Below are 21,703 nucleotides of genomic sequence, written 5' to 3'. Positions count from 1 at the left end.
GATGTGTTGATGAAGCTTCATGAAACAGTGTCATTATCTTCAGAGTCCACTAGATGGTAATGATGTGTTGATGAAGCTTCATGAAACAGTTTCATTATCTTCAGAGTCCACTAGATGGTAATGATGTGTTGATGAAGCTTCATGAAACAGTTTCATTATCTTCAGAGTCCACTCGATGGTAGTGATGTGTCGATGAAGCTACATGAAACAGTGTCATTATCTTCAGAGTCCACTAGATGGTAGTGATGTGTTGATGAAGCTTCATGAAACAGTGTCATTATCTTCAGAGTCCACTCGATGGTAGTGATGTGTTGATGAAGCTTCATGAAACAGTGTCATTATCTTCAGAGTCCACTAGATGGTAGTGATGTGTCGATGAAGCTTCATGAAACAGTGTCATTATCTTCAGAGTCCACTAGATGGTAGTGATGTGTCGATGAAGCTTCATGAAACAGTGTCATTATCTCCAGAGTCCACTAGATGGTGGTGATGTGTCGATGAAGCTTCATGAAACAGTGTCATTATCTTCAGAGTCCACTAGATGGTGGTGATGTGTCGATGAAGCTTCATGAAACAGTGTCATTATCTTCAGAGTCCACTAGATGGTGGTGATGTGTTGATGAAGCTTCATGAAACAGTTTCATTATTTTCAGAGTCCACTAGATGGTAGTGATGTGTTGATGAAGCTTCATGAAACAGTGTCATTATTTTCTAATGAAATAAATCACATCATTTTTAAAGAGATGGCACCACCTACTGACCTCGAAAACAACATGATACTGTATCATCTACAAACAATCGTAAAATACAGACATGTTGAAATGTTTCTAAACTATTCTTCTCAATCTTCAATACAAGAGGGTGTTTTTAAGTGTCTTTTTTAATGTTTTTAAGTGTCTTTTGGAATGTTTTAAGTGTCTTTTTTGGATGTTTTTAAGTATCTTTTTTGGTTGTTTTTAGGTGTGGTTTCTGGATGTTTTCAAGTGTATTTTTGGGATGTATTTAAGTGTCTCTTTTCTGTTTTTTCTAAGTGTCTTTTTGGGATGTATTTAAGTGTCTATTTTCTGTTGTTTTTAAGTGTCTTTTTGGGATGTATTTAAGTGTCCCTTTTCTGTTGTTTTTAAGTGTCTTTTTTCTGTTGTTTTTAAGTGTCTTTTTTCTGTTGTTTTTAAGTGTCTTTTTTCTCTTGTTTTTAAGTGTCTTTTTTCTGTTGTTTTTAAGTGTCTTTTTTCTGTTGTTTCTAAGTGTCTTTTTGGGATGTTTTAAGTATCTTTTTAGGATGTTTTAAAGTGTCTTTTTAGGATGTTTTAAAGTGTCTTTTTTCTGTTGTATTTAAGTGTCTTTTTTCTGTTGTTTTTAAGTGTCTTTTTTCTCTTGTTTTTAAGTGTCTTTTTTCTGTTGTTTTTAAGTGTCTTTTTTCTGTTGTTTCTAAGTGTCTTTTTGGGATGTTTTAAGTATCTTTTTAGGATGTTTTAAAGTGTCTTTTTTCTGTTGTATTTAAGCGTCTTTTTGGGATGAATTTAAGTGTTATTTTTCTGTTGTTTTTAAGTGTCTATTTGGGATAAGTGTATTTTTGGGATGTATTTAAGTATCTTTTTGGGATGTTTTTAAGTGTCTTTTTTCTGTTGTTTTTAAGTATCTTTTTGGGATGTTTTAAGTATCTTTTTAGGATGTTTTAAAGTATCTTTTTGGGATGTTTTAAAGTGTCTTTTTTCTGTTGTATTTAAGCGTCTTTTTGGGATGAATTTAAGTATCGTTTTGGGATCTATTTAAGTATCTTTTTTGGATGTTTTTAAGTGTCTTTTTTGGACGAAAACTCTACCGAAATGTGAACTTTCCCCTTTAAATGGGTCAGAAAAATCTAGATGTAATTCATCTTCTAATGGATCTTAGTGTGAATGTCCTAAAGTTTTCGTTGTTTAAATGCAAAGTAAAAACATTGTTTTCATAGAACGACCAGTTTGTTTAAAAACATTCAAAAACCAGTAACTCTGGACTAGTTTTTCTAAACCACAGTATCTTTAGTTGATCAAACAGGAAGTGTTCGTCGATCACATGACACTAACAGAAATGGACCCGTCATCCATTTTGTCTCTTGATTGACAGACGGTTTCAACATTAGTCAGACATCATGGCTGCTCTAAAGTATGTTTTCAAATGACATGAACTTCATCTTCACCACATTGATTCAGGTTTTGGGTTCAAAATAAACTAATAAAACAAGTAAGTGTTCAGTCATGTGACCGAAGAAAAAGAATCCAAGAGGAGAGAAAACAGATCTTCAGGCCTTCATCATAAAAACTACACCAGATGCAGCAGGAAGTGAAGAAATCAATCATTTCAAACCTTTGTTCGCTTGTGACACATTTTTTCGAGGACGAGTGACGACTTTGATCTGATGACGTTCACGTGACGAGGCAGAAACATGTGTGTGTGTGTGTGTGTGTGTGTGTGTGTGTGTGTGTGTGTGTGTGTGTGTGTGTGTCACCATCACTTCATCTTGTTAACCAGCACTTGAACTGTGAGAGTAACATCTCACTCCAGGAGTGACGGTGAAGCACCTCCCACTGGTGTGTGTGTCAGGTGTGTGTGTGTGTGTGTGTGTGTGTGTGTGTGTGCGCTCACCTGTCGATGATGACGGGGTCAGAGGGCGTCTCATTACGGTTCCCGCAGCTCTTCTTGTCACAGCAGCGACTGCGGATAAAGACCAGGTTGTCAGACTCCAACACGTGGGAAGTTCAACTTGCGCCGTAAACGAAGCGTCGGCGGATCGTCTTCGGCGCCGAACAAAACATCCAATTAAAAGCTATTGATCCGAGCGAGACGAGCGGCGCCGACAGCCGCGATATAAATAGATCGTACAGTTGGGAAAGTGACAGAAAAACTCAGAGTGAATTCACCGAAAAGACATTTGATGGCATTAAAATACTGGTATTTAACGTGATTAATGAGTCGTGTACTCGTGACTCTCTTTGAATATATACTTTTGTATATTTGAATATACTGTACTGAGAGAGCAGTTGTACTTTTACGCATCATCTTCAGAATCAGAAATACTTCATCTTCACATGGAAAATTACTTTTAAAATTCACAAAAAGTACATTTGATGCATTAAAATACTGGTATTTAACGTGATTAATGAGTCGTGTACTCGTGACTCTCTTTCAATATGTACTTTTGTATATTTGAATATACTGTACTGAGAGAACAGTTGTACTTTTACGCATCATCTTCAGAATCAGAAATACTTCATCTTCACATGGAAAATTACTTTTAAAATTCACAAAAAGTACATTTGATGCATTCAAATACTGGTATTTAATGGTGATTAATGACTCGTGTGATGTACTCACTGACTTTCTTTGAATATACTGTAAGTTGTACTTCTACGTGTCATCTTCAGAATCAGAAATACTTCATCTTCACATGGAAAATTACTTCTTAGTTACTACGTTCAGTTGGATAAAGTGACTAAAATCTCAGAGTGAATTCACCGAAAAAGACATTTGATGCATTAAAACACTGGTATTTAACGTGAATAAACTTTGAATATATACTTTTATATATTTGAATATACTGTACTTCTTACACTCCTGAGAGAACAGTTGTACTTTCACGTATCATCTTCAGAATCAGAAATACTTCATCTTCACAAGAATATTACTTTTAAAATTCACAAAAAGTACTTTTGATGCATTAAATACTGGTATTTAACATTTATTAATGACTTATGTGCTGTACTCACTGACTTTCTTTGAATATACTATACTATTGAGTAAGTTGTACTTTTACGTATCATCTTCAGAATCAAAAATACTTGTTTTCTTCACAGGAAAATTGCTTTTTAGTTACTACGTTCAGTAAAACATCAAACATGTATAAGATTAAGTAGAAAAAAATCTTTAAAATCTTAAATAAACAGTAAATATATTATTTATTTTAAATAAAAGCCAAACCCTAAAAAAACATCAAAGGTTATACAAAGCATCAATATACACTATAGATGAATACACAACATCAGGAATATACATTATACAGGAAATACTGCAGCAGTATATACATTCAATAAGTATATACAAATATAAACATGTACATTCTGGTGTAATTGCACAGTAATTGTTATTATTGCATCAGTTACACACTCAAATTAAATACCTGTTTAAACACTTTTATTACAAAGACACTGTTCCCTTGAGTAGCTAATGTCAAGCAAAACCCTCTAGGAGACAAGGTCTCAAGCAATGAATGCATGTGAATTTTTGTAGTAACGCAGGGTGAAAAAAACGTAACTGATACGTGACAGTAAAAGAAAAAACTGCTTGAACACAAAGTTGAGTTTGAATCTGACGCGACTCTTGCTAGCTTAGCTAAATGCTAACGCAACTCTGTGCAACTTCCTGGTTTGTGAACATTTACTATCGAAAATTGAAGTCAAACTTCTAACATTGAATTTAGGTCATTTGAAGGAAAGTTTTGATGTAAAACATTTGGTTCCGTCGCAAAACTGGACGAACAAAGTGAAAATATCTTTTATAAAACGATACATTTGTAGTTGCTAATATCAGCTAAAGCTAATTATCTATTTTAAAGATACTTTAGATTATTTTACACAAACTTGAAGTCAAAGCTCATGTAGAAACTAATACTTTTTATCATGATGTGTCTGAATATGACTTTAGAGTTTTTGTTTTAGTACTTGAACCTTTTTTATGTTCAAAGAATTACAAAATTAAATGAATAAATTAAATATTGCTGGAAAAGACACTTTAATACGAGATTAAAAAAGATTATACAAAATAAATATTCAGCCTCATTTCTTGCTTGACGGTCCCTAACAAGAGCCTCTGTGTAAAGGTGGCCCCTGAGGTGAATATATGCCCCCCCCCCCCTACAGTTATTGATTGACATGCACGGCAGCCAATCAGACGAGCTCTTCAGAGTCTAACCCGGACTGGAACCAAAACAATCGACTTCAACAACGTTCCTGAATAGAAGGTTAAATATAATGATGTGAAAATGTAAAAACACGCCACGGTTACAGCAGAGCAGCAGGAAAAGTTGCTGTGAAACACACACACACACACACACACACACACACACACACACACCTACACACCTACACACACACACACACACACACACCTACACACCTACACACACACACACACCTACACACACACACCTCCACACACACACACACACACACACACACACAACGTATACACACTACAAATCTGTCAGGAAAGGCTTTCTTGTGAGCATCAATTATGAATTAAAGTAAAAGGGGGAGCAGAGGAGGAGTGAAGGGTGAGCATGGGAGGGTGAGTTAAAACAAGAGGAGGAGGAGGAGGAGGAGAGGAGGAATAGGAGGAGGAGGAGGAAGAAGAGAGGAGGAGGAGGAGAGGAGGAGGCGGAGGAGGAGGAGGAGAAGGAGGAGAGGAGGAAGAGGGGGAAGAGGAGGAGGAGGAGGAGGAGGAGGAGAGGAGGAAGAGGGGGAAGAGGAGGAGAAGAGGGAGAGGAGGAGGAGGAAGAGGAAGAGGAAGAGCAGGAGGAGGAGGAGGAGAGGAGGAAAAGGAGGAGGAGGAGGAGGAGGAGAGGAAGAGGAGGAGGAGGAGGAGGAGGAGAGGAAGAGGAGGAGGAGGAGGAGGAGGAGAGGAAGAGGAAGAGGAGGAGGAGGAGACGTGTCAGGTTTCTGTCACAGATGGCAGAGGAGCAGAGTCAGTTACACCTTAACATTGTCTCTTCTCTCAACTGGGTCACATCGTGAAGAACTGAGATGAAGAGGAATATAGGGATTGAAGGAGCAGAGGATTGTGGGTAGTGACGGGGGTGGGGGGGTGAGGAGGGGTTCAGAAGATGAACGAGGGAAGAAAGTGGAGAGGAAGGGGTTACAAATGGAGGGAAGTGGAGCGGCTGGATGGAGTAATATAGCACTTAGGGCTCGGAATCCTGTGATCTAATCATGCTCTCACCCCTGTACCCCCTCCTCACCCCCTCCTCCCCCTCCTCACCCTCCTCACCCTCCTCACCCTCCTCACCCTCCTCACCCTCCTCACCCTCCTCACCCTCCTCACCCCTGCACCCCCTCCTCACCCTCCTCACCCCTGTACCCCCTCCTCACCCTCCTCACCCCTGCACCCCCTCCTCACCCTCCTCACCCCTGTACCCCCTCCTCACCCTCCTCACCCTCCTCACCCTCCTCACCTCCTCCTCATCCTCCTCACCCTCCTCACCCTCCTCACATCCTCCTCATCCTCCTCACCCTCCTCACCCCTGCACCCCCTCCTCACCCTCCTCACCTCTGCACCCCCTCCTCACCCTGCTCACCCTCCTCACATCCTCCTCATCCTCCTCACCCTCCTCACCCCTGCACCCCCTCCTCACCCTCCTCACCCTCCTCACCCTCCTCCTCACCCTCCTCACCTCCTCCTCACCCGCCTCACCCTCCTCACCCCTGCACCCCCTCCTCACCCTCCTCACCCTCCTCACATCCTCCTCATCCTCCTCACCCTCCTCACCCCTGCACCCCCTCCTCACCCTCCTCACCTCTGCACCCCCTCCTCACCCTGCTCACCCTCCTCACATCCTCCTCATCCTCCTCACCCTCCTCACCCCTGCACCCCCTCCTCACCCTCCTCACCCTCCTCACCCTCCTCCTCACCCTCCTCACCTCCTCCTCAGCCTCCTCACCCTCCTCACCTCCTCACCCTCCTCACCTCCTCCTCACCTCCTCCTCAGCCTCCTCACCCTCCTCACCCTCCTCACCTCCTCCTCAGCCTCCTCACCCTCCTCACCTCCTCACCCTCCTCACCTCCTCCTCACCTCCTCCTCACCCTCCTCACCCTCCTCACCTCCTCCTCACCCTCCTCACCTCCTCCTCACCCTCCTCACCCTCCTCACCCTCCTCACCTCCTCCTCACCCCCTCCTCACCCTCCTCACCCTCCTTACCCTCCTCACCCTCCTCACCCTCCTCACCTCCTCCTCACCCTCCTCACCTCCTCCTCACCCTCCTCACCCTCCTCACCCTCCTCACCTCCTCCTCACCCTCCTCACCTCCTCCTCACCCTCCTCACCTCCTCCTCACCCCCTCCTCACCCTCCTCACCCTCCTCACCTCCTCCTCACCCTCCTCACCCCCCTCACCCTCCTCTGTGTTGAGTGTTATTATTGTGTCGTTGTTGTTCTACTCGACTCGAGTGTGTTATTGTTGTGTTGAGTGTTATTATTGTGTTGTTGTTGTTCTACTCGACTCGAGTGTGTTATTGTTGTGTTGCGTGTTATTGTTGTGTTGTTGTTGTTCTACTCGACTCGAGTGTGTTATTGTTGTGTTGAGTGTTATTGTTGTGTTGTTGTTGTTCTACTCGACTCGAGTGTGTTATTGTTGTGTTGAGTGTTATTGTTGTGTTGTTGTTGTTCTACTCGACTCGAGTGTGTTATTGTTGTGTTGAGTGTTATTGTTGTGTTGTTGTTGTTCTACTCGACTCGAGTGTGTTATTGTTGTGTTGAGTGTTATTGTTGTGTTGTTGTTGTTCTACTCGACTCGAGTGTGTTATTGTTGTGTTGAGTGTTATTGTTGTGTTGTTGTTGTTCTACTGGAGAGTGTGTCACGAACAGCACGAGTGAGAATCTAACAGTCAAGTGTGTTTCTGCTGACAAACATGTGCGAGAGCAAGGAAGTCGCACTTCTGCGACGCATCTGCTGCTTCAAACATCTTCTACACACCAGAGCTGGAGACCAAACATCTCTTCACTCAAACATCACCAGAGCTGGAGACCAAACATCTCTTCACTCAAACATCACCAGAGCTGGAGACCAAACATCTCTTCACTCAAACATCACCAGAGCTGGAGACCAAACATCTCTTCACTCAAACATCACCAGAGCTGGAGACCAAACATCTCTTCACTCACACATCACCAGAGCTGGAGACCAAACATCTCTTCACTCACACATCACCAGAGCTGGAGACCAAACATCTCTTCACTCACACATCACCAGAGCTGGAGACCAAACATCTCTTCACTCAAACATCACCAGAGCTGGAGACCAAACATCTCTTCACTCAAACATCACCAGAGCTGGAGACCAAACATCTCTTCACTCACACATCACCAGAGCTGGAGACCAAACATCTCTTCACTCACACATCACCAGAGCTGGAGACCAAACATCTCTTCACTCAAACATCACCAGAGCTGGAGACCAAACATCTCTTCACTCACACATCACCAGAGCTGGAGACCAAACATCTCTTCACTCACACATCACCAGAGCTGGAGACCAAACATCTCTTCACTCACACATCACCAGAGCTGGAGACCAAACATCTCTTCACTCACACATCACCAGAGCTGGAGACCAAACATCTCTTCACTCACACATCACCAGAGCTGGAGACCAAACATCTCTTCACTCAAACATCACTAGAGCTGGAGACCAAACATCTCTTCACTCACACATCACCAGAGCTGGAGACCAAACATCTCTTCACTCACACATCACCAGAGCTGGAGACCAAACATCTCTTCACTCAAACATCACTAGAGCTGGAGACCAAACATCTCTTCACTCAAACATCACCAGAGCTGGAGACCAAACATCTCTTCACTCACACATCACCAGAGCTGGAGACCAAACATCTCTTCACTCACACATCACCAGAGCTGGAGACCAAACATCTCTTCACTCAAACATCACTAGAGCTGGAGACCAAACATCTCTTCACTCACACATCACCAGAGCTGGAGACCAAACATCTCTTCACTCACACATCACCAGAGCTGGAGACCAAACATCTCTTCACTCACACATCACCAGAGCTGGAGACCAAACATCTCTTCACTCAAACATCACCAGAGCTGGAGACCAAACATCTCTTCACTCACACATCACCAGAGCTGGAGACCAAACATCTCTTCACTCACACATCACCAGAGCTGGAGACCAAACATCTCTTCACTCAAACATCACTAGAGCTGGAGACCAAACATCTCTTCACTCACACATCACCAGAGCTGGAGACCAAACATCTCTTCACTCACACATCACCAGAGCTGGAGACCAAACATCTCTTCACTCACACATCACCAGAGCTGGAGACCAAACATCTCTTCACTCAAACATCACTAGAGCTGGAGACCAAACATCTCTTCACTCAAACATCACCAGAGCTGGAGACCAAACATCTCTTCACTCACACATCACCAGAGCTGGAGACCAAACATCTCTTCACTCACACATCACCAGAGCTGGAGACCAAACATCTCTTCACTCAAACATCACCAGAGCTGGAGACCAAACATCTCTTCACTCAAACATCACTACAGCTGGAGACCAAACATCTCATAAGTTCATCTCAGTCCTGAGGCTCCAGATCTTGGCCCTCAACGTCACTAAGTGGTTTCCCAGAATGCATTGCTCATCAAGACTCGATGGCGGCAAGAACCAGTAAAAAGGCGAACAACGAATGTAAGTATTTCCTTTTATATAGAAGGTTAAAAAATGACATTTGAGTATTTGGAGACATTCATTTTTTCAAACTTAACTCATTTTCTACTCGCCCTCGAGTCGGACGACAAAAAGTGACTCTTTTCTACCAGTGACTTCAAACTGCATGAAAATAATCCTGATTCTTAGTCGACATGATCTTTGATCATAGATTTTATTTCTCGCTCCGTTTGTGACTTTTTCTATGAATAAGGATTTATTTAACAATTTGTCTCAGTGTTGAGTTCAACTTTTTCGGTCTATTTTGAGGCAATCAAGACGTTTTTCTTTCACCTGTTAATTAAAAAAAAATGTATTTATTCATTCATTTTTTCAAACTTAACTCACTTTCTACTCGCCCTCGTGTCGACAGGATTATATTCAAAGTAATGGTTTCTCTGTAAAGTTTATAGACAAAAATGTATGTTCGGTGGCAACAGGCGCTGGATTTTCTTCATCCAAAAATACACTTAAAAAAGTCCGTAACGTCCATATTGTATTGAAGCCTCGACACAAAGATATTTATATACATTTTAAGTTTGTTTTTAAATGTATTTATTCATTCATTTTTTCAAACTTAACTCACTTTCTACTCGCCCTCGAGTCGACAGGATTCTATTCAGAGTGATTTGTTTCTTTGTAGTGTTTATAGACAAAAATGTATGTTCGGTAGCAACAGGCGCTGGATTTTCTGAGTCCAAAAATACACTTAAAAAACGTCTGTAACGTCCATATTGTATCGAAGCCTCGACTCAAAGATATTTATATACATTTTAAGTTTGTTTTTAAATGTATTTATTCATTCATTTTTTCAAACTTAACTCACTTTCTACTCGCCCTCGTGTCGACAGGATTCTTTTAAGAGTAATGGTTTCTTTGTAGTGTTTATAGACAAAAATGTATGTTCGGTGGCAACAGGCGCTGAATTTTCTTCGTCCAAAAATACACTTAAAAAACGTCTGTAACGTCCATATTGTATCGAAGCCTCGACACAAAGATATTTATATACATTTTAAGTTTGTTTTTAATGTATTTATTCATTCATTTTTTCAAACTTAACTCACTTTCTACTCGCCCTCGTGTCGACAGGATTCTATTCAAAGTAATTTGTTTCTTTGTAGTGTTTATAGACAAAAATGTATGTTCTGTGGCAACAGGCGCTGAATTTTCTTCGTCCAAAAATACACTTAAAAAACGTCTGTAACGTCCATATTGTATCGAAGCCTCGACACAAAGATATTTATATACATTTTAAGTTTGTTTTTTGGACGAAGACTCTTTTCTACCAGTGACTTTAAACTACATGAAAATAATCCTGATTCTTAGTCGACATGATCTATGATCATAGATTTTATTTCTCGCTCCGTTTGTGACTTTTTCTATGAAAAAGGATTTATTTAACAATTTGTCTCAGTGTTGACTTCAACTTTTTCGGTCTATTTTGAGGCAATCAAGACATTTTTTCTTTCACCTGTTGATTTTTTTAAATGTATTTATTTTTTCAAACTTAACTCACTTCCTCCCCCCCCCTTGTGTCGACAGGATTCTATTCAGAGTAATTGGTTTCTTTGTAGTGTTTATAGACAAAAATGTATGTTCGGTGGCAACAGGCGCTGAATTTTCTTCGTCCAAAAATACACTTAAAAAACGTCCGTAACGTCCATATTGTATCGAAGCCTCGACTCAAAGATATTTATATACATTTTAAGTTAGTTTTTTGGACGAGTCGGACGAAGACTCTTTTCTACCAGTGACTTCAAACTACATGAAAATAATCCTTACTTTTAGTCGACAATTAGGTGATTTTAACGTCTCATGAAACCGGTTCATACAGGATTCCATCTTAAAGATCATTGGTCAGCGAGTCCAGAACCATCTTTTCACGTCATCACTCAAGTTTGTTTCATGGAACACGTGTTTCTCGCACATAAAAGTCCAAATGCAATTATTTGCGTGTGCGCAGCATGAAGCCACATTAGTGCGAACACACGACATCAGCAGGACAGTCGCTTCGCTAATTTATGCGGCGGCGCTGATGCCGACGCCGGTCATGTTGGTGGCAGAGCGTCGGCGAGCATATGGCTAATGGCGGCGTCGCCACGATGACTCGCACTGATTAATGGCCGCCCTGGGCTCTGTTGTGTGTGCGTTCGAACACGTGTGTGTCGCTGCACGATCAGCATGTGAGAACATGAGGCGACAGACGTGACTCTGACCTCAGCGCCTGCTGCCGCCAACGCCGGCTTTTTTACGCTCGCGTCGTTTTCTGGCGCCGCTCGCCGGGGAACCAGGGGTCTGGAGCGAAGCATCGGCGCGAGTTCAAGACTTTTTTACATTTTTTAACTTTGACTTTAAGAGCAACTCGACAATGTTTCGGGTCAATTTGACCCAAATGTTTGTTTTATTTTATAACAAATACTTGACTTTTAGTCCATGTTTTAATGTCCTTGTTTAATATAAAACAAATACTTTTACTCCTCGTTTAATATAAAACAAATACTTTTAGTTCATGTTTAAATGTCCTTGTTTAATATAAAACAAATACTTTTACTCCTTGTTTAATATAAAACAAATACTTTTACTCCTCGTTTAATATAAAACAAATACTTTTACTCCTCGTTTAATATAAAACAAATAATTTTAGTTCATGTTTAAATGTCCTTGTTTAATATAAAACAAATACTTTTATTCCTCGTTTAATATAAAACAAATACTTTTAGTTCATGTTTAAATGTCCTTGTTTAATATAAAACAAATACTTTTATTCCTTGTTTAATATAAAACAAATACTTTTATTCCTTGTTTAATATAAAACAAATACTTTTATTCCTTGTTTAATATAAAACAAATACTTTTATTCCTTGTTTAATATAAAACAAATACTTTTAGTTCATGTTTAAATGTCCTTGTTTAATATAAAACAAATACTTTTATTCCTTGTTTAATATAAAACAAATACTTTTATTCCTTGTTTAATATAAAACAAATACTTTTACTCCTTGTTTAATATAAAACAAATACTTTTATTCCTTGTTTAATATAAAACAAATACTTTACTCCTCGTTTAATACAAAACAAATACTTTTACTCCATGTTTAAATGTCTTTGACTTCATTATTCATCCGCGCTGCAGGAAGGAGAGATTCTACTTTCACTTCCTGCCACTGCAGTCATTTCATAAATTACATTATAATATAGAATTGTTGTTTATAAACCCCCTCTCTTTGTACTTCTGTAGTGTGTACTTATGTGTATATTTGTTGATATTTATTTTAATTTGAATTAGTGTTGTTGTTATTTGTAATAATGGTTCTGTGAACATGTTTAATATTGATTTTATCCAACAAATAATCAATCGATCATATACAATCTTCTATTCATTTGTAAGTTTTTTTTAATCCATAAAATAATGTGACTAAATATTTCCAGATAAGATAAAATCTTCAAGAAGATCTTGATTTTAGTCATTTTATTGCCGATTAATCTTATATTTTAAACTCATGACTTGATGTCTTCTAAGACTTTCCAAAGATCTCACGACCCTGAACCCAAAACCTGAACTTCCTCCGTTCGCACGACGATCGACGTACATTTGTTCACGTGCGCAAGAGTTTCCGACGCTGACCTGAATTTTAACGGTTTGTTCGGAAAAAGTCACGGTAGAATTAAACTCACTCGCTGCTGCGTTGAGATACTGGACCATTTGTAATCTCACCGTTAAAGTTGTTTAATGACAAGGTCGGGGAACGAGAACAACTTAAATCATGAGCTAAATCTGAATTTTTATAACGACCGCGTGTGCGTGCGTATGCATATAAGCTCACGCGTGTGTGTGTGTGTGTCTGTGTGTGTGTGTGTGTGTGTGCGAGAGTGTGCGTCTATATTTTATAGTCACATTGAGGAGCGAGGCCCATTTGTTAGCCATGAAACAACAGGAGGGTTCAGATTGACTAATGAGTTTCTCTGTGTCCTAATTAACCAGGCGTCACCAGCGCACACACACACACACACACACACACATGCACGCACACACACACACCTTCTATTGTATAGGATAGGTTTTAAAACGCTGCTATAAATAGTCCCTCCTCCAACCTACTTCTGAAGGAATTCATCTTGAGAATATAATTAAAGCAACAACTCTGAAGCTAAAACTCATCTTCCTGCGCTGATCCACGTGTGTGTGTGTGTGTGTGTGTGTGTGTGTGTGTGTGTGTGTGTGTGTGTGTGTGTGTGTGAGGTTAATGAGGGTGACAGATTATAGTGAGGGCTGCCCGGTGACTCGTGGAGAGACAGGTCAGAGCAGAGACACTTATTAAAGCCAGTGTGTTGTGTGTGTGTCGTGAGCACGTGAGCAGCCGTCAGGTGTTTCTCTCTCACCTGCACATGATCTCGTGCGTCAGCAGCACTCGGCACATCTCGGGGTTCTTGTCCTGACCTTCGTAGATGATGGCCTGCGAACAGAAGCAGAAGGTTTGGTTTTTACGTGACGTTTTTTTCATCCGGTCGTGTCTCGACGCGACGCTTTGGTCGAGCGTTTCGTTGCTTTAAGTTTATGAGAAGTTTATGAGAAGTTTATGAGAAGTTTATGAGAAGTTTATGAGAAGTTTATCTGAGAGAGTCTCGTTCACACACTTCACGGTTCGATGAAGAAATATTTGTTTTTCTTATGACATGAATGACACGTTCTTCACTCTCTAGATGGTGATGTATGTAGTTGACGATACAGTATCGATGTTCAACACACGTGTAATGATATGTTTTTTTTTAAACAACATCTTTAAAGTCGTTTCAATAAAGTGTGTGTGAAATAAAATAATTAGATTCGGTTTACATTTATAATTAACGTCCAATTATTCACAGGGTTTGTGCATTTTTGTGTTGCAATTTAACTTCCGGCCTCTAGATGGCAGCAGTCGTTACGTCCTCAGCGGCTAAAGGAAGAATGATGACTGAGGACGAGAGGATACAGTGAGTCCAGCAGCTTTTAAAAGCTGATGTTTGGACATATTTTGGTTTAAAAACAAATGAAAGCAGTTACGACTTCGTCAAGAGTCATGTGGTCTGTAAATACTACAACACCAGAGTCAAGTACTGGACAATACTACACATATATACTTGTTACTACACTATCACAACACCAGAGTCAAGTACTGGACAATACTACACATATATATATGTTACTACACTATCACAACACCAGAGTCAAGTACTGGACAATACTACACATATATACTTGTTACTACACTATCACAACACCAGAGTCAAGTACTGGACAATACTACACATATATACTTGTTACTACACTATCACAACACCAGAGTCAAGTACTGGACAATACTACACATATATACTTGTTACTACACTATTACAACACCAGAGTCGAGTACTGGACAATACTACACATATATACTTGTTACTACACTATCACAACACCAGAGTCAAGTACTGGACAATACTACACATATACTTGTTACTACACTTTCACTATATATCTTATCCTTGTATCGCAATATACGCATCAACACACTCTTGATAATACACACTGCTATTTTCTACTTGCATTGACACTTAAGTACTAATCATGATTATAATAAATGTAATACTTTATACATAAACATGTATTGTCTAGTTCTCTGTACACAGAAGTTATTAAAGCTGACGTTCATGTTCCTTCAGAGTGAGACGAACGTGTGCGACAGTAAATCTGATGACGAGTGAAGTCGAGGCGTCGCAGCTTCTCACTCACTCAGGTGCGTCTGTCGCCGCACACACACACACACACACACACACACACACACACACACACACACACACACACACTCACAGCTGCATCTCCTGTGATGATGACAGTGATGAAGCCGCCGATATAAAAAGTTTACGCTGCCAAGTTTCTCCACCTGAACACATGTTCCAGCTCCGAGTTCACCTGCTTCATTCGATTGTGTTGAAGGACGCACACACACACACACGCACACACACACACACACACACACACACGCTGCCACTCACACGCCTGCCCACCTCATCTCCACTTTATTCCCGGCCGTTTGATCTGTCGCTCCGAACTGCGGCGAGTGTTTCCCGGTGACAAACTCTCTCTTTTGAGGCGACGATAAAGAAGTGTTACTGTCGGCCGTAATAGACTTCAGACGCTCCGGGAACAAAGGCGTCGCACGAGCAGAGAGTCACGGATTCTATGAGACTCTCGCTGGTTTTAAGAGGCGCTTCTCTTAACGCTGCTCTTAATTAAACGTATCACAGGGTCTGAGAAGACGTGGAAGACGTGCTGTCATCACAGCAGATGAAGACCATGAACGAGAGCAGCTGGAGAAACATCTCCTTACGAGTCCATTAAAAGCAGCAACGGTGGTGAAAACATCCCGACAGGAAACGAGCGCCGGGACTGAAAACTCCAGGGTCGTTTCTGCGAGACTCAGAGAATGTTTAAACAATTTAATCTTCAACAAACGACTTGAATGTCACAGACAAGTAGCTTCTTTGGCGTAAATATAACGAGTGTTTATTACCATCTGAAAACATTCCGCTTTAAACTAAATCCCCCGAAAATAGTTGTTAAATTTTTCACTTGTTCAACTTTAAGATAAGAAAATGCATCTGATCATCAAACTGTGTTGTTCTCAGTATTATCTTGATCTTTAAAGTATGTACTTTTTTGAGTATTGTTTTGATTGTTTAAGCGCTTTGTGACCCTGGTCTCGAAAAGCGCTATATAAATAAATATTACTTACTTACTTACTTACTTATATATATATAAACGACCCTCTCAGTAACGGTGACCTCAGCAGTTACAACAAGGCTTTGCCGCCCAGTCAACTCATCGCAGCTGTCGATCGCTTATAATTTAAATACAGTATTGTATCGACCAATCGGTCGTCGCTAAAGCAAGCAGTGTGTGGAAAGGCATCATGGGAGTTCACAGTTTTTAAGTCAGTCATTTGTATTTATAGAGAGATTTTCTAGACCAGGGTCACAAGGCACTTAAACAATCAAAACAATACTCAATAAAAGATATACTTGTGATGTTGTGATGTCCTCGAATGTAGCTTTATACAATATATTTAAATATATATTGTACTTAAATGTATACTATTGTATTTAAATGTATATTAGTAAAGTTTAGTGTAAGTAAGTAAGTAAGTCTTTTATATTTGTATAGCGATTTACTAGACCAGGGTCACAAGGCACTTAAACAATCAAAACAATATTCAATAAAATAAATACTTGTGATGTTATCGACTGCAGCTTCATACAATATATTTAAATATGTAGTACTGCGTGTAAAACAAAAAGTGAGACCACAGAAGCGCGATCTGGCGCGGGAACACTCCGTTCACCCCCATGTTTTCGTTAAATTCTCTTCTGACGGTAGATCGTCTTAAAGACATAATAACATCTTTAAATGGACAGTGGGTCCCCTGGGGGTCCCCGGGGCGCTCGTGCTCCATCAGGACCCTCCAGTATAAAACCCACTGCTGCTCACGGAGCTTCTCATTTGTAGGAACCAGAACCTTCATCGTTAAAGGAGCTGCTTCACAAGACTGTCCTGGAGCTTCTGCAGCGACTCCAGGACTCAGACCCTCATTTGTTCCACGGCCTTGAGGGAACTTGTCGCCGTCAATCTTTCCTACATGACAGTTGTGTGAGTGAAGAACCTGGAGAGCCTGGAGGTCTCTGTCGGACGAGTGAAGCAGAAGCTAAAGGTATGAGCTCCTCATCGACTCCATCATCTAGACTCTTGAAACATCTCATCTTTGAAGACGTTCCTGCATCGATGTTTTAAGTTCAGGATAATGTTGGACCTCGAGAGCTCCACACAAGAATCAACAACTTGGGTCAGAGAAGCACCAACACGCAGCATACCTCCCCCAAGGACCAGAAAGTTGCAGAATTGAACCAGTGTTTACGTGTTATCAGTAGAGTTGTTTGTGTTTTTGACTCGAACATTATCGCATCAAATATATTCCTGTGTATATTTTCCATCTGTATTTTATCTTTACACAACATTTACACAAGAGTGTACTTGTGTGTTTCCCTCTCATGTGTCGCACGTGACGACGCGATCGCAACATTTTCATGACTTTAATCTTCAAAAATCAGCTGTTTTGATTGACAGCTGGTCGATACGATGATGAAACGTTTGATCGCTGCGACTCAGTGGGCGGAGCTTATGATTTAAAACAAAGCGTCCCATTGGTCGACGTTCTAACCTGTGCTGGTCCAGTCAGCTGGACCTTCACTAACATGTGTGTAGTGTCCATAAAGTTGTCGTTATAGTAACACAATCAAACATCAAACGAACACAAATGTCGGACGCGTATCACGTCACGTGTCGCCGCTCCGTACGTCGATCAAAACGTCCATTTTTTTTACGTTATTTAAAGTGACTATTAACCTCCGCACGCCTGCAGCCAGGGGGCGCTAACGACCTCTCAACTGTGACCACCTTTGTAAAAAAAAACAACAGCTCCTCTAACAACACACTCGTCGTGTCGCACTCGTCTCGCTGCTCGTCAACACGCCGCCGCTCCTGCTCCTTCATCTCGGTGAGCGAGCGCCGCCGCCTCCATCTTTGAAGTCAGTGACACGCCTGTCGTGTAAACAAGGCGGCGGCGGCGCCGGAGTCACGGCGACGAGCGACTAACAAGGAAGTTCTGCTCGACTCCCGACGGCTTCCTCTGCCGGAGCGGAGGCGTCTCCACTCGCTTACTGACTCGAGGTGACGAGTCGGTACTGCCTCCATTATTACTGTATTATTACCTCCTGAACCCCGCCATCAGTGACACCCACAAACTATGGACCGTTTAATGTCAACCTGCAACATCTCAGCTCCTTCTCAACAATCCTCTCCGTGACCTCAACAGCTTCAGGGATGCTTTGCCGCCCAGCCGACCCATCACATCCGAGTACCATCAAACCATAATATTGTTATTTAAAAAGTCATAATAACGTCCTTAAAAAACACGTCACGTCGTCCATTTCTTGGCCGTGTTTAAACTCCGATGTTTGTTTTATCGCATATTTTAGTCTTTAAAGAGTCGACGCATCGGAAGCTCGTTTGTGGAATAAAAAAAAAGGTGTCGCTTGAAACGACAGATCAATGAACCGCCGTCACTTCAGAGAGAGAGAGAAGCTTCATTAAACAAGAGAAGAGAAGCGGCTGAATTAAATGTTTATGTTTGGGTTGTTGTTACGCAGGCGGAGGATATGACACGACGCCAGGAATGAAACGAAGATTAAAAGTGTGTCACGGATTCTACGTCTTCCTCACAAGTCGGCGGCGTCGAACCGAACAAACACATTTGCTTTTGTTTTCCTTCCACTTTTGTCTTTCATCACTTGTGTTTGCCCTCATTAGAGGCGAGAGATGTTGGGAAAACAGATTTTGAGGAGCGTGTGTGTGTGTGTGTGTGTGTGTGTGTGTGTGTGTGTGTGTGTGTGTGTGTGTGTGTGTGTGTGTTTACTCGCAGCTATTTGCAGTCAAGAGTGTGTGTTGACACAGGTTTTCACATTAAGTTTTCGAATCGGGAATTAAATAAAAACTAATTCAAGACTAGAATTAAAGCTAGAAATCTTGTTGGACGAGCATATTTACTGAAGTATAATTAGACGGTTGTCAATACCAGTAGAAAATAGTGTAATAATGGATTATAAGACACTTAAAAACACTTTTATAAATCTAATATTTACTGTATCTTAGAGGCCTCAGGCTGGAATAATGTATGATTATAGCAGGACTGATGATAAATGATGTCATTATTATTATATTATTGAGTTATAATGTGATTAGCAAACATTATTTTTTACTAAATAATCGAGTTTCGATTGTAGTGCCATCTAGCGGTGAATTAGAAAACTACGGCCGAAGATCGTTGTGGAGCAAAACCATGAAATTAAAAATTAAAAAACGAGACAAACTCATGAGGTTTTCCGTTGAATATCTAGCATAACGTGATTATTTAGTTGAGAAAGTGTTTTAAATAAATTAAAACTATAAACTCCCTTTAAATGATCGATTAATGTGATTTTCTTATTTAAATTAATCAATAATGCACGTTTTATTCTAAATGTATATTATTAATTCACGCAGCTGATGTAATGAATACAATTAGATCAATAAGATTGAATGACATCAGAGAACCAGGATCATTGTCAAATTGGACGTCCCTGATCCTCATCACAAGAACAAGAGATTTAAAAGAGTCTTGACGACTGAACCACAGCCACAGTTCAAACATGCAAAAGATTCACACACACACGGGCACACGCACACACACACACGCACACACACACCACTCAATTCAAGTGCACAGTAGAGAAACAAACCACTTTGTTCAGCAACACAACTGTGAGAACGATCGACAACAACGGCCTCGAGTCTCAGACACAAACGTGAAGCGACGACAGCAGCAAAGCTGAAGGTGATCAGTGAAGTCTCGCCTGAATCCCAGAGGTCTAACTTCTCTCAGTGAGGTGTGTGTGTGCATGTGTGTGTGTGTGTGTGTGCGACCCCCACCCTCACAACACAAGCCTACACACACACATGAACACAACCATAATTCTCAGGTGTAAACACTGGCTGACAGTGGAAGGAGGATTAGTGAAGCAGTTTATTGTGTGAGAGGTAACAAGAGAGTTGTGTGTCTGTGTGTGTGTGTGAGAGTGTGTGTGTGTGTGTGTGTGTGTGTGAGAGTGTGTGTACCTGCTTAGTCATGGAGTCGATGAGCCGCACATAAAAGTCTTGTTCCGTCCTGATGCCTGTTGGGAGACGAATCGTGAAATCAATAATGAGGCGAAACAAAGAAGATCTTTTTCAATGACGTGTGTTTAAAACACGACAATAAACACAATAATACTTAAAACATAGTTTCATCTTGAAGCAACAGATTAAAACTAAAATATAGAAATAATAACTCGTTTATTCCTTTTTTAAAATCATTTCATTTCACCAATTTATTATTTTAAAATGATATATTAAAATCTAATTCATATTCATATATCGACTAATTCAATATAATAACATATATATTACAAATCTTACACATTTTATTCAAATGTATTTGCATAAAGTATATAAACACATTTTTACTGAACACATTAATTAAGTTAGGCCTGAAATTATTATGTTGCAAACAGTATTTAACACTCGTTTGATTTTACAAATCAGGAATTTTCCTCTATTAGACCATGAAGCTTATTTTAAATTAAACAGTTAATATTACATTTTTTAAATGTTATTATTTTTCACAATTGTGCAAAATCTAAATAAGTTAAATAATTAAGATAGAATAAATTACATTTTGTTAATATTTATGTTTAGTGTTACATTCAATATTAAAAGATAATTTATATCATATATAAATATATATAAATATATATAAATATATATATATAAAATAGTGTTTTCTTTCTAACATGTGACTTCAGGTCAGACTCACCGTTACTGTAGAGAAGCTGCAGCCGGTAATGAATCCCGTTGTTGGTCTTTTCTCCGGTGGTTTCCTTCACAGCAACACACGCACACACACACACACACACGCGCACACACACACTTTTATTACACTTCAACAATCCAACATTCCATCTGAGGCGCGCGCGCGCCAACAGCAACATTTAATAAAAACTTCGTTCAATTCAAATCAATTCAAATCTGACTCCAAGTTGAAAATGAGAATCTCTGCGTGCTTTTAATTTTACCGTAATTACTGCTCGCGAACGCAACGCGAAATCAATTAAAGCGATTAAAATGAATGACTTTTTTTTTGCGTCAACTCGACTGATCAATTATTTATCAAATTGATTTAAAGCCGCTTCTATGTCGTTTCTGTCAGACGTGGATTTAGGCCTGAAATAAAGACACCATCTGGTCCCACACGCGCACCGACCTTCTCCTTCTCGATGAAGTCCACGAAGTTGGTCCTCTCGATCTCCACCGGCTGACCCTGCCGGTCGTACAGCGCCAGGACGAAGTGGAAGAAGTTGGACTTCCGCAGGTTGGAGGGCGGCTGCTTCTCGAAGTGCGCCCGGGCCAGACCCACTCCGCTGCGGACACACAGACGCGGGTGAGTCGGTGTCTCCAGCACCGGCCAACAAATCTAGATTTAATCCTGTTTTTATATATTTACGAAACTCTTATATTTAATGACATAAATGCACCGGAATAAATGTATAAATGTGATGTAATATTTGTGGAT

At 40.5% G+C, this 21,703-nt stretch overlaps 1 protein-coding gene and 1 long non-coding RNA gene across 4 annotated transcripts in view; one reads left to right on the top strand and one right to left on the bottom strand.

Moving 5' to 3' along the window:
- The window catches only part of LOC148065733 (transcription factor COE1), a 109,460-nt gene that overhangs the window by 87,157 nt on the left and 600 nt on the right, over positions 1-21,703 (bottom strand). For all 3 annotated transcript variants that reach the window (XM_087806773.1, XM_087806774.1, XM_087806775.1), the window contains exons 2-6: positions 21,395-21,551; positions 20,948-21,011; positions 20,212-20,267; positions 13,869-13,942; positions 2,626-2,694 (exon numbers count right to left, since the gene is read on the bottom strand). In XM_087806773.1, coding sequence (XP_087662899.1) covers positions 2,626-2,694; positions 13,869-13,942; positions 20,212-20,267; positions 20,948-21,011; positions 21,395-21,551 — 420 coding nt within the window. The remainder of the gene's footprint in view (positions 1-2,625; positions 2,695-13,868; positions 13,943-20,211; positions 20,268-20,947; positions 21,012-21,394; positions 21,552-21,703) is intronic.
- Positions 1,272-2,370, top strand: LOC148065734 (uncharacterized). The gene is made up of 3 exons (XR_015713301.1): positions 1,272-1,336; positions 1,410-1,624; positions 1,670-2,370. It is a non-coding gene; the product is annotated as an uncharacterized LOC148065734 (long non-coding RNA).

The sequence above is a fragment of the Callionymus lyra genome, chromosome 14, assembly GCF_982586985.1.
Source record: "Callionymus lyra chromosome 14, fCalLyr1.hap1.1, whole genome shotgun sequence".
NCBI classification, from domain to species: Eukaryota; Metazoa; Chordata; class Actinopteri; order Syngnathiformes; family Callionymidae; genus Callionymus; species Callionymus lyra.
The sequence above is the reverse complement of the archived record's forward strand: the minus strand, read 5'-3'. Positions and strand labels throughout refer to the sequence as shown.